Below are 13,571 nucleotides of genomic sequence, written 5' to 3'. Positions count from 1 at the left end.
TGACTGAGCCACCCAGGTGCCCCTGTTATAAACCCATATTAAATTATTATTTGGGCTTTTTAATTTTTTAATAAAAAATTCTTTTGTTGTTTATCTGGCTTGAGCTTCTTGGTTGTATGGATTGTATAGTTTTAGCAACTTTGGAAAATTTTCAGCCCTTACTTCTTCAAATATTTTATCTTTGTTTCCTGTGCCCCTTTTCCTTGCCCTTTCCTGGGACTTCATTACATGTTATGTTAGACCATATGATATTGTCTCATTGAATCTGTTTACTTATTTAAATTTTATATCTTTCTTCTCTGTGTGTTATCAGGGATAGTTCTTTCTCTCTGTCTTTAAGTTCACTGACTTTTTTTTTTTTTCTGTGTCTAATCTGCCATTAATCCCATCCAGTGGAATTTATCATTACAGATCCTACTATGCTTTTGTTTTCCCTAGTAGTTTTGACCTTATGAGTATGTTATACTCATGTCCTTGTCTATTGATTTCCATGACCTCTTTCATTTTGGATTTGTTTCTATTGACTAATTTTATCTATTATGGTATTCATTATGCTACTTTATGTATTTAGTAATTTTTGATTGAATAATAGATACTCTGTTTTTTGTTGTATATTGGACATTTTTCTAGGAAGCACTTACATTTCTTGAAGATTTATCTGACTCTTTCAGGGCTATTTACATGGACTCCAAAGCTAAGTTGGACTTTGTGTTTTTTATTTAGTGGTTGTGATATAAAAGATGCAGATCTAGTAACAGCCTCCCATACAGAATCTGTTCAGGATAATATTCCAGGCATGTGCCTGGGCTTTGAAATGTGCTAGGTTTTGTTTTTTTCAGTCATCAGCCCTCTCAAAAAGAGGCCTTGGTATATAACTATATATAAGTTACTCTCTTTTTTCTTTTTTTTTTTTTTAAAGATTTTATTTATTTATTTGACAGAGATCACAGGTAGGCAGAGAGAGAGGAAGGGAAGCAGGCTCCCCGCTGAGCAGAGAGCCCGATGCGGGGCTCCATCCCAGAACCCTGGGACCATGACCTGAGCCGAAGGCAGAGGCCTTAAACCCACTGAGCCACCCAGGCGCCCCTATAAGTTTCTCTTAATATATATCCAGTGATAGGCCATATGTATTGTTCAGTCTTGCTATATCTATATCTGTGAGGAATGAGAGAGTGGTAGATTCAGGAGCTGATGGTAAATGGCATAGTATCCATGGTGAAAATAACTCACCTCTTAAAGGGAATCTTAGACAAAAGGAAATTGACTTGATCAGAACATCCTCTAAGAGTTTTCGCTTGGAAGTATTGCAAAAATCCTGAACCTGTGAAACTGGTAAAGAACTCCTAACGGAGGAGTCTAAAGAGACCATTGCACCAGGGAGCCAGAGGGAATTGCAGTAAGGAATGAATGACTCATTGATTTCGAGTCATTGATTTTTGAATACTGGGTGATTGTTTCTCTTTTAATTTTAACTGTGCTTCTACAGTATGATATTTCCAGCAGGATAAAATAAAGTTTAGGATTCTAAACCTGTGATATTGTATGAAGAGTTTAAGGTAGAAGAGAAATACAGTAAAGATAACCAAAGCTTTAGGAAGAAAACATGGTTTATAAAAGGGGAAATGATGAAGTAAAGATGACGATTTTCGTAAAAACTTAGGAATTCTTTTTATTTTTCAGAAAATGAAGAGCATTTTCCAGTTTGGTGGTCATTTATGTAGTACCCCTCCTTGCTTTTTCTAGTTAGTTTACTTATTAGGCAGAAAAATTAATAGGATATATATGCTTTTTTCATCCTTGATACTGATTTTGCCTGTAGAGGTTCTTGAGTTTTTATTTAGATGTCATTGTTTAATAATTGTCTTAAGCAATTTTTAGTAATGTTTTTAGAACATTAGATTTGTAATTTTTTTACTTCAGTTTCAAAAGTTGTGTTACTTTTCTAATCTTGTTAACAGGTTTCTTATTCCTTAATAATTGCCGGGCCTGTATATTTATTGTTTTATACCCTTGTTATAAAATCCTAGAAGATATAACTTCTGGGGTGTTGGGTTAATCCTTAAGTTCATGTGTGTCCTTTGAACAGGGAACCTTCAAAAGATCCTGTCACATGATCATCCTCCAGAGTATTCAGCTGATTTCTATGCTGCTTACATTAATATTCTTCTTGGAGTTTTCTACACTGTCTGCCGAGATTTGAAAGAGCTCAGACATCTGGTGAGTGAGCTTTTTACTTAAAAAAAAAAAAAGAAAAAGGGGCACCTGGGTGGCTCAGTGGGTTAAGCCTCTACCTTCGGCTCAGGTCATAATCTCAGGGTCCTGGGATCAAGCCCCAAATCAGGCAATCTGCTCAGCAGGGAGCCTGCTTCTCCTTCTCTCTCTGCTTGCTGCTCTGCCTACTTATGATCTCTCTCACTCTCTCTCTCTGTTAAACAAATAAATAAAATCTTAAAAAAATATAAATTAAAAAAGAAAATGTACATCTTTTAATATTTTTCCATATAGGAATGGTGTGAGGTAGGCTAGCAGCTGAAAGTTTATTCTAGAAATTTGGATATGGCCTTTTGAGGCTAACATAGTATGTGGTAGTCTCTTCCTTAGTACAAACTTCAGTCTGGCCAGAAAACCTTCATTCATTTTTAGTTATGTCTTCTCATTCTTCCTTAGGAGTGTTTTTGTTTCCTTCTTTCTCTTTTTCTAATTGCAGAAAATGTAAAACTTCATTAAAATCAAAGTGAAGAGAAATAGAAGGTATAAAAGCTTAATAAATAATTTTATGTTTTTTAAATTTTTGTAACATTTCTCTCAGGTTTTTGGTATGTAGCAATAGGAGTCTGGCATCCAGATGAACTTAAGAATAGTCAGGATAGTCAGAAGCCTTAACTACAGGTCTTTCATGAGCCATTCACCTTTAGTTATCTTTATATAAATGATTGCTTTTAATATTTATGTAAATGATTACTTAAAAGGTTATTTAAAAGAGTAGTAAAGCTATTTATATTTCACTAAAGAAATCATATTTACTTTAATTTTTCTTTGATCTATTTTTTAATTGAATGTGAAGGGAAGGAGGCAAGAGTGTCTGGTTTCCCTTTTAGAAACCTTCCATTTATACTAAGAATTTGTCTACATGTAAGAAAGTGATAATATATCTAAGGCTGGGAAGCAGTTACTTTTTTTTTTTTTTAAGATTCTATTCAGTTATTTGAGAGAGAGAGAACATGAGCAGGGGGAGGGGCTAGCAGGCTACCCAGGACCCCGGGATCATGACCTGACCTGAAGGCAGATGCTTAACCGACTGAGCCACCCAGGTGCCCCTGGAAAACAGTTTGTTTAAAAGGAACAGGTTCTATAGATTTTAGCACATTTTCTTTGTTTTACTCTTTTCTTCGAGGGATTCAGTATGTGTTTGAGAATGTGTGTTTGAGACAGAATGTAGAAGAAGGTGACCATTTAAAATTGTGTTAACATTTAGTATGTTTTTCTAAGTTTTAGATTTTAGGCTTCTGATTTAGATGTAGATAGCAAATATCTTCTGAGTAGGGAAAAAACAAGAGACAAGCTGTTTTAGTTCAGGCTTGTCACTGACATCTCTCCAGCAATTGAATGTCTTGAATCCCTGCTGCCCAAAGGAAATGACAACAGAGGGGCTTACAGAGAGGAGAGGGGCCAGTACATGGTCCCTGCATGAGGTAAAGTCAGGGGGAACACATCTCGCCTAGTAAGTAACCTGCAGTTGCCACAGCTTATCGCTGATGTTCTTGAATCCGGTGGGAATCTGTGCCTGCAGCCATTTCAAAGTAGATCATAAAGTGTAAGAATAAAGAAGTGTTTGGGGAACTATTTCTAAAGAAAGTGTAGAAGAAAATATATATTTAAATATGGTACTTTTTATAGTCCTCTATTTTATATAGTACTTTTTTAGTCCTTTAGGTTTTTCTGAGAAAATATTTAGGGATGAGATTATAGCTTTGTTATTGTTGTTACATCATGTTCATAAATTTGAAGCTTAAAGTGTGTTTTAAGCTTTTACTACTACTAGTAATGCTAATATATCTAAGAAATTATCTGTAAGCACTGGAAGGAAAATAACAGTATTCTTGTTTTCCTCCATATGTGGAACATAGGGTAACAAAGATGCTTTCTTTCAAGTGGATGCTATTGTTTATTTCAAAGTTTGTAAGTAGCATAGTTATTGAAAGTTTAATAAATTACTTGGAAAGGATTCTTTTTAGGCATCTTTTCTACATATGCACTTTTAAGTTTGCTTTACAACTTATTTCTTTAAGTACTATTTTTTGGAGGCTAGATCTGTAGGTAGCCCAAGATAGGAGAAAGTAAAGTACTACCTAGAATATTCATTTAGATTTGTCTTCTCTGACTATCTTTATGATAGTCTTAAAAATAGTAATTATAATTTTTAAAAGGGTCAATTGAAGAAGTTATTTTTATATTCATTTATGAGTGCCAAACACAGAATGATTTATTTTCTAAAAATTTTTGCATGGTCCTTTTAAAACAAATCTGTTACACATTAAGTTTATTGTATTTTAAACTTTTTTCTTCTTAAATATCATAATTTTCTTAGAAATTACTCAGAAAAATTAACTGCTTAGGCAGAGCTTAGTAATCTTTTAGAGTGCAATTCCAAATTTCTGGTGCCAGGTTTTGTTATTGTTTGGCCATGTGCCTGTGGTGAACTGTGACATAGTGACTAAGAAGTGGATGCCGGATAATTGAATATCTGTATATTCAATATACATGGTATATATGATGTATATATACCATGTACCATATGTATATATGGTAGAATATATATATATATACCCCATATATGTATATATACATATATATACACACACATATACGTATATATACATATACACCATATGTATATATGGTAGAATGAGCAGAGGACTTAATATTAAAATACCTTAGCTCTGCCACTTACAAGCTATGTATGTAGTTTTATGTACTTCAATTTCCTCATTTCTAAAGTGTGGGGGGGGCAGCCAAGAGTACTTACCTCAGATGATTTTTATGAGGATAAAATGAAATACTCTCTATTAAAGTACTTATATAAAAATATGTTAGGTGATATTAGTGATAACAGTAAGTTATTTGAATAAATAGTCTTTTAAAGTACAAATAATTTCTGGGGGGATCATTTACTTTTTGTAAATTATTCGAATGAACTAATACAGTTGCTCTTTATGTAGCCAGGACCCAGCACTGCCTAGGAAATAGCAGCTTATCTTTGAGCAGGGGACTAGATAAATCATCCACTGGATGTTTAGAGCATGGGAAGAGGTAGGTTCTGGGTCATAAGATGGCGAAGGGAGCTGGCACAGAGAAGCTGCTCAGAGTACAGTCTTCTGCCTTGCCAGAAGTAACTTACCTGTCTCACATGCAGCTGACCAACCCAATGTAATTTCTACTTCAAACAGTCATGAAACTCTCAAATCTCAAATTCTTTCATGTATTTTTCAATTTTTTTTTTTTTTTTGATGAGGAAGAGATTGTCACAGTTCCGAAAATGGTTACAGATCTGTCCACTAGCTCTCAGTTGACTCAAAAGACAGTACACACCAATGTGTTTCTATATATACTGGTTATTTTTTCTTTATTTTTACAGTACAATTGTACTAGGGAAAAATGGTCCCTGAGAACTAAAATGAATGAGATCATAAAATTTTGCAAATAAAGAATCATGAGGTCTGGCTCCAGAGCATATGTTCATAAGCACTAGTTTACAACTACCTCTTAAATAATAGCCAGTTTTATTGAGTACTTTCTGTCTACTGGCCACTGTTCTAAGCCTTTTACCAATATCGACTCAATTCTTAAAAAAACCCTGTGAAGGAAGGCATTATCATGAATTTTCATTTTATAGATGAAGAAACATAAGATGTGTCATTTACCAGCTATGTTCTTGGCAAGTTACTTAATCTTTTTGAACTTGAGTTTTCTCTTCTGTTAAGCAGGTATATTATCTGCCCCAGAGGAATTTTGTGAGTTAAAAAAAGGGAGGGGTGGGGAGCACATGTTAAATGCCTGATAGCTGAAAGGGATCAGTTAATTTTAGTTCTTTTCTTCCTGCTGCTGAGCAAATGTTCATGGACTTAAAAATACATTGTAATCTTACTAATTCCAAGATCATAAACTATGGCTTGGGTATGGAGACTGCTAACCAAAACTGCTTTAGGTTTGCATCATATGTTAAAGTCATATATTAAAGCATGAAGTTTGAAGGTTGATCTGGCAGAACAGCTATCATTCTGTTGATGGCCAAGTTTGGTTTGACAGATGGCTGGGTGAGTGGGTGTCCTTCACCATTGTTTTATGTCTTTATACTGATTGATTTATCAACGAGGATGTCTTTTCCACATAGAAGAGAGCTACTTTTTGGTGAAACGTTCTTAAGGGGGGGGCAGAGTCTTTAATTAGGAGAAATAACCTAGTTAGGTTTGTTTTTCTTTTACTTTCTTCTTGATTTTTTTGATTAAAGTGTAGCATACATATAGAAAAACACAAGAGGTGCCTGGGTGGTGCTCAGTTGGTTAAGCATTGGACTCTTGATTTCAGCTTAGATCTTGATCTCAGAGTCATGAGTTCAAGCTCCACACTGGGCTCCACACTGGGTGTGGAGCCTACTTAAAAAAAAAGAGAAAAGCACATAAGCCATACATACGCACCACAGTGAATTATCACAAAATGAAAACAGCTGTGTAAATATAATCCAAGTCAAAAAGTAGAAGATTACTAACATCCAAGGAGCCCACTTCATGCTTCCTCCCAGTTTCTACCTCTTCTTCCCTCCTCAGAGATAATCACTATCTTTGCTTCTAACATTAAAGGATAGTTTTGCCTGTTCTTGAACTTTTATCTAAAGGGAAACATACAGTATGTGCATTCTTTTTTTATCTGTCTACTTTTGCTCAACATTTTGAGATACTCATCCATGTTAAATGAAGCTATGGCATGTCTTGAGTGCTCCCATAGTCATCTTTAGACAAAGGAGTAAGCAAGAAACAGTATTTAGCTAGCTTTCCCAGTTGGGCCTTCATAGGGTACCTTTACTTTTGGCCTTGAATAATTAAGAATTCTTTTTGTATCACAACCACATTCATTGGTACTGACATGTTAGTAGTTTGCTCTCATTATTTTATTAGATACAGTATTTACAAGATAAAGTATTGGATAGTTTTTAAAGTTTTTAAAAAATTTTTGGAAGCAATTATGGGGCACCTGAGTAGCTTTGTCAGTTGAAGTGTCTGCCTTTGACTCAGGTTATGATCTCAGGGTTCTGGGATTGAGCCCCACATCCAGCTCCCTGCTCAGCGGGGAGCCTGCTTCTCCCTCTTCCTCTGCCTTTCCCTCTGCTGTGCGCTCTCTTGCTCTCTCGCTCTCTCTCTCTCTGCCAAATAAATAAATAAAATCTCTTAAAAAAATTTTTGGAAGCAGTTTCTAATTTACCAAAAGTTGCAGGTATAATAAAAAGAATTTTTCCTCTTTTTTCCCCCTAATCATCTGAGATTATTTGTAACCTGATGCCCCGTGACCCCAAATACTTTAGCGCATGTATCTTAGAATGGCATTCTCCCACATAACTACAGTACAGCCATCAAAATGAGAAAATGGGCTCATTGGTCCAATCTGATCCTCAGACCCTATTCAGGATTTGTCACTTGTCACAATGATGTACTTGAGAGCAAAAGAATCCAATTGAGAACAACATACTGCATTTAGTTGCTATGTTTCTTGAACTTTCATTTGGAGTAGTTGTTTAGTTTTCAACTTTCATGATCTTGAGAACTTTGAAGATTACAGGCCAGTTGTTTTGTGGAATCACCTTTCATTTGTTTGCTTATGGTCAAATTCAGGTTATGCATTTGACAGAAATGATGCTTTCTTCTCATTGCATCTTGTCAGGTGTTATAGGATTTCATTTTATTTTATAACTGGTAATGTTCACTTTGTGATCATTTAAGATGGTATTTCTTTTCTCCTTGTTGTGGGGAAGTATCTCAAAACCTTGTAAATACCCTGCTCCTCATCAGAATTTCGACTTAATCATTTTTCATATCTGTCTGGCTTTAGGATATCCTGTTTTATGTTTTTTGGTTTTTTTTTAAATTTTTATTTATTTGACTGAGAGATCACAAGTAGGCAGAGAGGCAGGCAGAGAGAGAGGGGGAAGCAGGCTCCCCACTGACCAGAGAGCCTGATTCGGGGCTCGATCCCAGGATCATGACCTGAGTGGAAGGCAGAGGCTTAACCCACTGAGCCACCCAGGCGCCCCAGTATATCCTGTTTTAAGATAGGACAATTACCAAGGTGGGTATCACATAATCATATGAGCACTTTAAAGGGAGAGTTTTCTGTGGCTGCTGAAAGAAGGGGAAGTCAGAGATTGGGAGCATACTTTAACTTCTGGGTAAGATGGGGATGATAATAATGTCTACCCCATTTAGAGGATTAAATGAGTTGATGCATATAATAAGGGCTCCATTGCTTGATTAAATCAGTGTTAATACAGATGTTCTCAGTTCTGATTTTTATATCTCTAATATTTCAGAGATGAAATGTAGGCATTCTTAAAAAGGCAAAAGAGTTCAGAAATTATTTCTGTGTGGCCTTGGAATATTGAAATATGTTTCTAATTTTGTGCTTGAACATGTGTATTAGCTTTCTATTGTTGTGTAACAAATTACCACAAATTTAGTGGCTTAAAACAATACACATTTATTAGCTCACAGTTCTGTAGGTCAGAAATCCAGGTACTGTTGCTGGCTTCTGCTCAGGATATCAGATAAAATTAAAATTTTGCCTAAACTCTATTCTCATCTTGAGTTCTAGGGAAAATAGCTTCCAAGCTTGTTCAGACTCGACAGAATGCAGGTTTTCTTGGCTGTAAGAATGAGGTCTAAAGCTGTCTTGCCAGCTGTCAGCCAAGTCCCAGGCCTCCTGGAGAGCACCTATGTTCTTTGCCACATACCTATCCATCCACCAGCCAGCAAGGGTTTGTTCAGTCCTTATACTCCTAATCTCTGACTTCTGTGACTAGCCAGAGAACACTTTCTGTTTTTGAAGGGCTTCTGTGATTAGGTCAGACTAATCTGATTATCTCTATTTTGGGGACTATCTTTGGGACTTTAATTACATCTACAAAATTCTTTTATAGCAGTACCTAAATTAGTGTTTGATTGAATAATGAGAGAAGGTATGCATATATATCAGGGGCTGGCAGTCTTGGGGGGCTATCCTAGAGTTTCGCTTACTATAGTATACATGTATCTTTTTTTTTTTTTTTAAGTTTTGTTTTTAGTAATCTCTATACCCAACATGGGGCTCAAATTCATGACTCTGAGATTGTGGGGCACACTCTTCTGACTGAGCCAGCCAGGTGCCCTTTTTATATGGTTTTTTAACAAATAATTTCAAGTAGAATAATGAATTTTCTTTGAAAATCTCACTGAGAAAGAGTTGAAAGTTTCCTAAATTGCCTATCTAATGGATTGTTTGGCCTCTTAAAGCAATGCAAGTTTTTCTTTGCTGTATAAGGGAAATAGTCTCTCTGTTTCACCTTGGTCAGGCTTTGATAACTTAATGCCCTTATTGGTTTAGAAATAAATTCCCAGGACATCTCACAGATCATGATCATGAATTCAGGCACTGGAATCTCTGTGCCTATAGGCAAATTATATTTTGCTTTCTTGGCCAACAAACGGGCATAATAAAAGTGCAATTGTCAGGAATAAGTGAGATAACAGGTGGCCATAACTAACTCTTGATAATTAAGCTTTTCCTGTTGTGAGCATGAATATTTACTGAGCACATGGTCATTTCTTAATAAAGTTATGCCTCTGTCTTGCCCCCATCCCCCTTTTGAGGTAAGAGTAAAATATATACTTATAAGTTTAGGAATAATGGGGAGATACATGGGGGGAATGTTCAGTGGGAATAGAAATTTATTATATCAAAAATTTTCTAAAAATTATTTTTGCTTGGGCTTTGGAATTATTTTTGTGATTTTATTAGCAGGCTTTTCATTTCCAGTCTCTGGGTAATTTGGAGGGCAGTTTAAATTATCAATGGTCCTAAAGTTAGATTTTGGTGTAAATAATCCTATATATAGGGAATTAAGATTTGCTTATATTTGAGGATTAATATAGGAGAAATGGGTATAATATTAGAGAGCACATTTGAATGTTAATAGCCAAAGTTGTGAAAAGTATTTTGTATTTGGACAGATTATTTTGTCAAATTTCCCTTGTTTGTAAGGGCTAGGATTTATGATTTACTTAAATACCAAGATTGTATTTGGACAGTTATGGGTACTCATAATCTTATAGTTTTATATACTCAACAAGTTCTTGTGGAATGACATGGGGAAGATATGAATTTACTGAATTAAAATGAGCAAATAGTCTCCTAAAGTTATCTTCATTACTTTTTACTGCTATTTGTAAATGATTAAACATGTATTTTAATGGTTTGGCCAAGAAAAAAAAGCAGTTCGCCAAGTTGTTTACCAGTTACTTCTGATATCGTGACGTCACTGTTATTAAGCAGTGTTTAGATCTGAAAACCTGAAACTGTGCTCAGAGAGTTGGCCTCTCTACACTTAATATGAACAGAGTTTGGAAGATTTTTCTGCCCTAAACTGTTGCTTTTTATGAAGTAAAATAGGAAAAACTGTTTCAAGGATTAGTTCTCAGCTCTCTCTCACCTTCTAGATTTGAGGTTGGATAGTTAATATGTGAATATTTACCTCTGTCTATCCCCAGGCTTCATTATGGAATCATTTCAGTATGAAATACTTGTGATCAAGTTAATATTAATAAATGGCAGCAGCTTGTTTTTATAAGTTTGCTTGAACTACTTCTTGGTAGAATTCCTGTTGATTCATGGAAAACTAATAACTAATCTTGATTAGTTAGTGCTTCTCGGACTTTGGAATACATAGAATTCTTGGAGAGATTGTTAAAGTGGATTCCTGGATCTCATTCTTAGAGGTTCTGATCGTGTGTGCCTGGCATGGTGCCAAGAACTTGCATTTACAGTAGTCTCAGGTGGTGGTGCCAATCTCATAATTTTGAATTGTACTGAATGAGATACTGTTTGATTTGTGAAAATGTTCAGATCTTGGAAAGTAACAGGTTAAATTTAGTGGTATTGTGTGTTTTATGGTCCTTTATGACAGAATTATAAACTAAAATTAGAAATTATGCTTCACTCCATTACTTTATATCTAGAGGCTAATATATTAGGCAGGATTTAGGCAATTCAGGAGTATTTTGTATGTTATTTTACTATCATTTTTTATATTTGTTGTTTTATTATTGTAATGAGCTATAATAATATTTTACCTGAGTAATTATATTGAAGTAAAATTACCTACATTCTAATTAACATTGTACTTGGAAAATAATTCCTATTTGTGGTGAATAAGTGCTTTCTCTCTCTCTTTTTTTCCCTTCATTTACAGGCAGTACTTAATTTTCCTAAATATTGTGAACCTGTGGTTAAAGGAGAAGGTAATTGTGTAATTTTACTTATTAATATTTGTTTTGAAACAATTTCTGTACGATCTGAATTTTTGAAATTTTCTCCCCTTTGGGGTAGCAAATGAACGTGATACTCGCAAACTCTGGAGAAATATTGAACCTCATTTGAAGAGAGCCATGCAGACTGTTTATCTCAGGGAAATATCAAGGTAATTTTCTGTTAGTGTGTATATTTCTATTTTTAATGTAGATATTTTGTCTACTAAAGTTTACATGTTTTCCTTTACCTTCTTCACACTAGGAAAAAACTCATGAGTTTTTAATCATTTCTTCTTACGTTGGGAAGGACAGACAATTTTTAACCAGTATGTTACACAGTTTGAAGCAAGGCATTTATTTCACAATTGCTAGCTTTTTTTTAGGTCTGGAAAGCTACAGGAAAATCAGCTTTAGCTTTGTTTTTTATATTTGGTTTAGGTATTTGAATAGGTTTAATGAAAACTTGATTATTAAAGCAATGTGTAAATCAAATCCTAAGTCTGCACTTGTCTGCTTTTAGAATTTCATAGTAGTGAAACTGCTCAGGAGATGTGGTGGCATTTAGTGAGAAGAATAGGGTTTTGATTTCTATTTCAGCCATTTTCTACCTCTAGGCCTCAGCTTCCTCCTCTCGTAGTCTTTCCAAGACTTAAAGTGTGTGAGAACGATTTATGAATAATACAGTGCCTTACAGGTGATAGGTTAAGCCTCAGTTACAAATATCAACAACACAATCTGCTTTTCTCACTTTCTGGTTGGTTGTGTTATCATTTTTCTCTCATAAATACCTTAATCTGTAACTACTGTTTTTTTTTTTTATTAACATATAATGTATCATTTGCCGCAGGGGTACAGGTCTGCGAATCATCAGGCTTACACATTTCACAGCACTTACCATAGCACATACCCTCCCCAATATCCATATGTAACTACTATTCTTTACTAACTTTGCTTTTCATTTAATTAATTGATTAGATTATAATTCAGGGAGCAATTCAATAGTTTTGTTTTTTTTTTAAGATTTTATTTATTTTTTTGAGAGAGAGACAGTGAGAGACAACATGAGCGAGGAGAAGGTCAGAGGGAGATGCAGACTCCCCATGGAGCTGGGAGCCTGATGCGGGACTCGATCCCGGGACTCCAGGATCATGACCTGAGCTGAAGGCAGTCGCTTAACCAACTGAGCCACCCAGGAGCCCAATTCAGTAGTTTTTAAATAAATAGAAACATTACAAAGGTACTGTTATTCCACTTTTCAATAATAAAAGTCATTTGATGAGGATTTTTGGAAGTCACAGAATAGAAAAGCTTGTGATCTGCTCTTTTAAAGATAGAAAAATTTGGATGCTTGTTAAAATGATTTTTACATAATAAAGTACTTAGAGTTTCTCATAGGATAGTCATGGCCATGCATGTAAATCCAGTTTTCTCCAAAAGATCAATAAGGAGAGGAGATAAAATCACTCATAACTCCTGTCTGCAGTATAACTGGGAGGCTGTGGAGTTGACTACAAACTTCAGTTTATGTGTAATTAGTGAAACAGCCTAAGCCAGTGGAGCCAGCTCCTGAGCTCATGCTGAAGTAAAATGTTAAGCAGTGACTGCAAGAAGAGGATGGGCTCACTAGTTGAAGAAAGACCGATGAAATCACCTCTGGATGAGAGTCTGGCCCTGAGTGGGAAAACATTGAGAACAAGTGGGACCCAGAGGGTTAAAGCACTGGCTACTAAAGAATCAAAAGGAAGTGTTTTAAGAGTATGTATGGCAAGAATTATCATGGTAGTCTTGGAAAAGGATTGTTGTTGTTGTTGTTTTAAAGGATTGTTTTTGAGGGAAGACAGAAAGATGATTTGGAAGCTGAGGGTATCCCCTGAAGGGTAGGTAGGTAGTCAATAAAAAAGCAAGGGGTAGAAATTAGGATAGCCATGGCACCACCCCCCTATCAAACAAAAAAAAAGAATGACGAAATCGGAAGATAAGCCAATCCCTCCCCCTCAAAAAGGCACTATGTTTTAAAGAAGA

General features: G+C 35.3%; 1 protein-coding gene across 6 annotated transcripts in view; it reads left to right on the top strand.

The window, feature by feature from the left end:
• The window catches only part of ORC5 (origin recognition complex subunit 5), a 98,266-nt gene that overhangs the window by 21,339 nt on the left and 63,356 nt on the right, over positions 1 to 13,571 (top strand). For all 6 annotated transcript variants that reach the window (XM_032873316.1, XM_032873320.1, XM_032873317.1 and 3 more), the window contains exons 6-8: positions 2,087 to 2,217; positions 11,492 to 11,540; positions 11,629 to 11,719. In XM_032873316.1, coding sequence (XP_032729207.1) covers positions 2,087 to 2,217; positions 11,492 to 11,540; positions 11,629 to 11,719 — 271 coding nt within the window. The remainder of the gene's footprint in view (positions 1 to 2,086; positions 2,218 to 11,491; positions 11,541 to 11,628; positions 11,720 to 13,571) is intronic.

The sequence above is a fragment of the Lontra canadensis genome, unplaced genomic scaffold (assembly GCF_010015895.1).
Source record: "Lontra canadensis isolate GAN:19392208 unplaced genomic scaffold, GSC_riverotter_1.0 scaffold48, whole genome shotgun sequence".
NCBI classification, from domain to species: domain Eukaryota; kingdom Metazoa; phylum Chordata; class Mammalia; order Carnivora; family Mustelidae; genus Lontra; species Lontra canadensis.
Note: the sequence above shows the minus strand (reverse complement) of the source record. Positions and strands in the feature narration are given on the sequence as shown.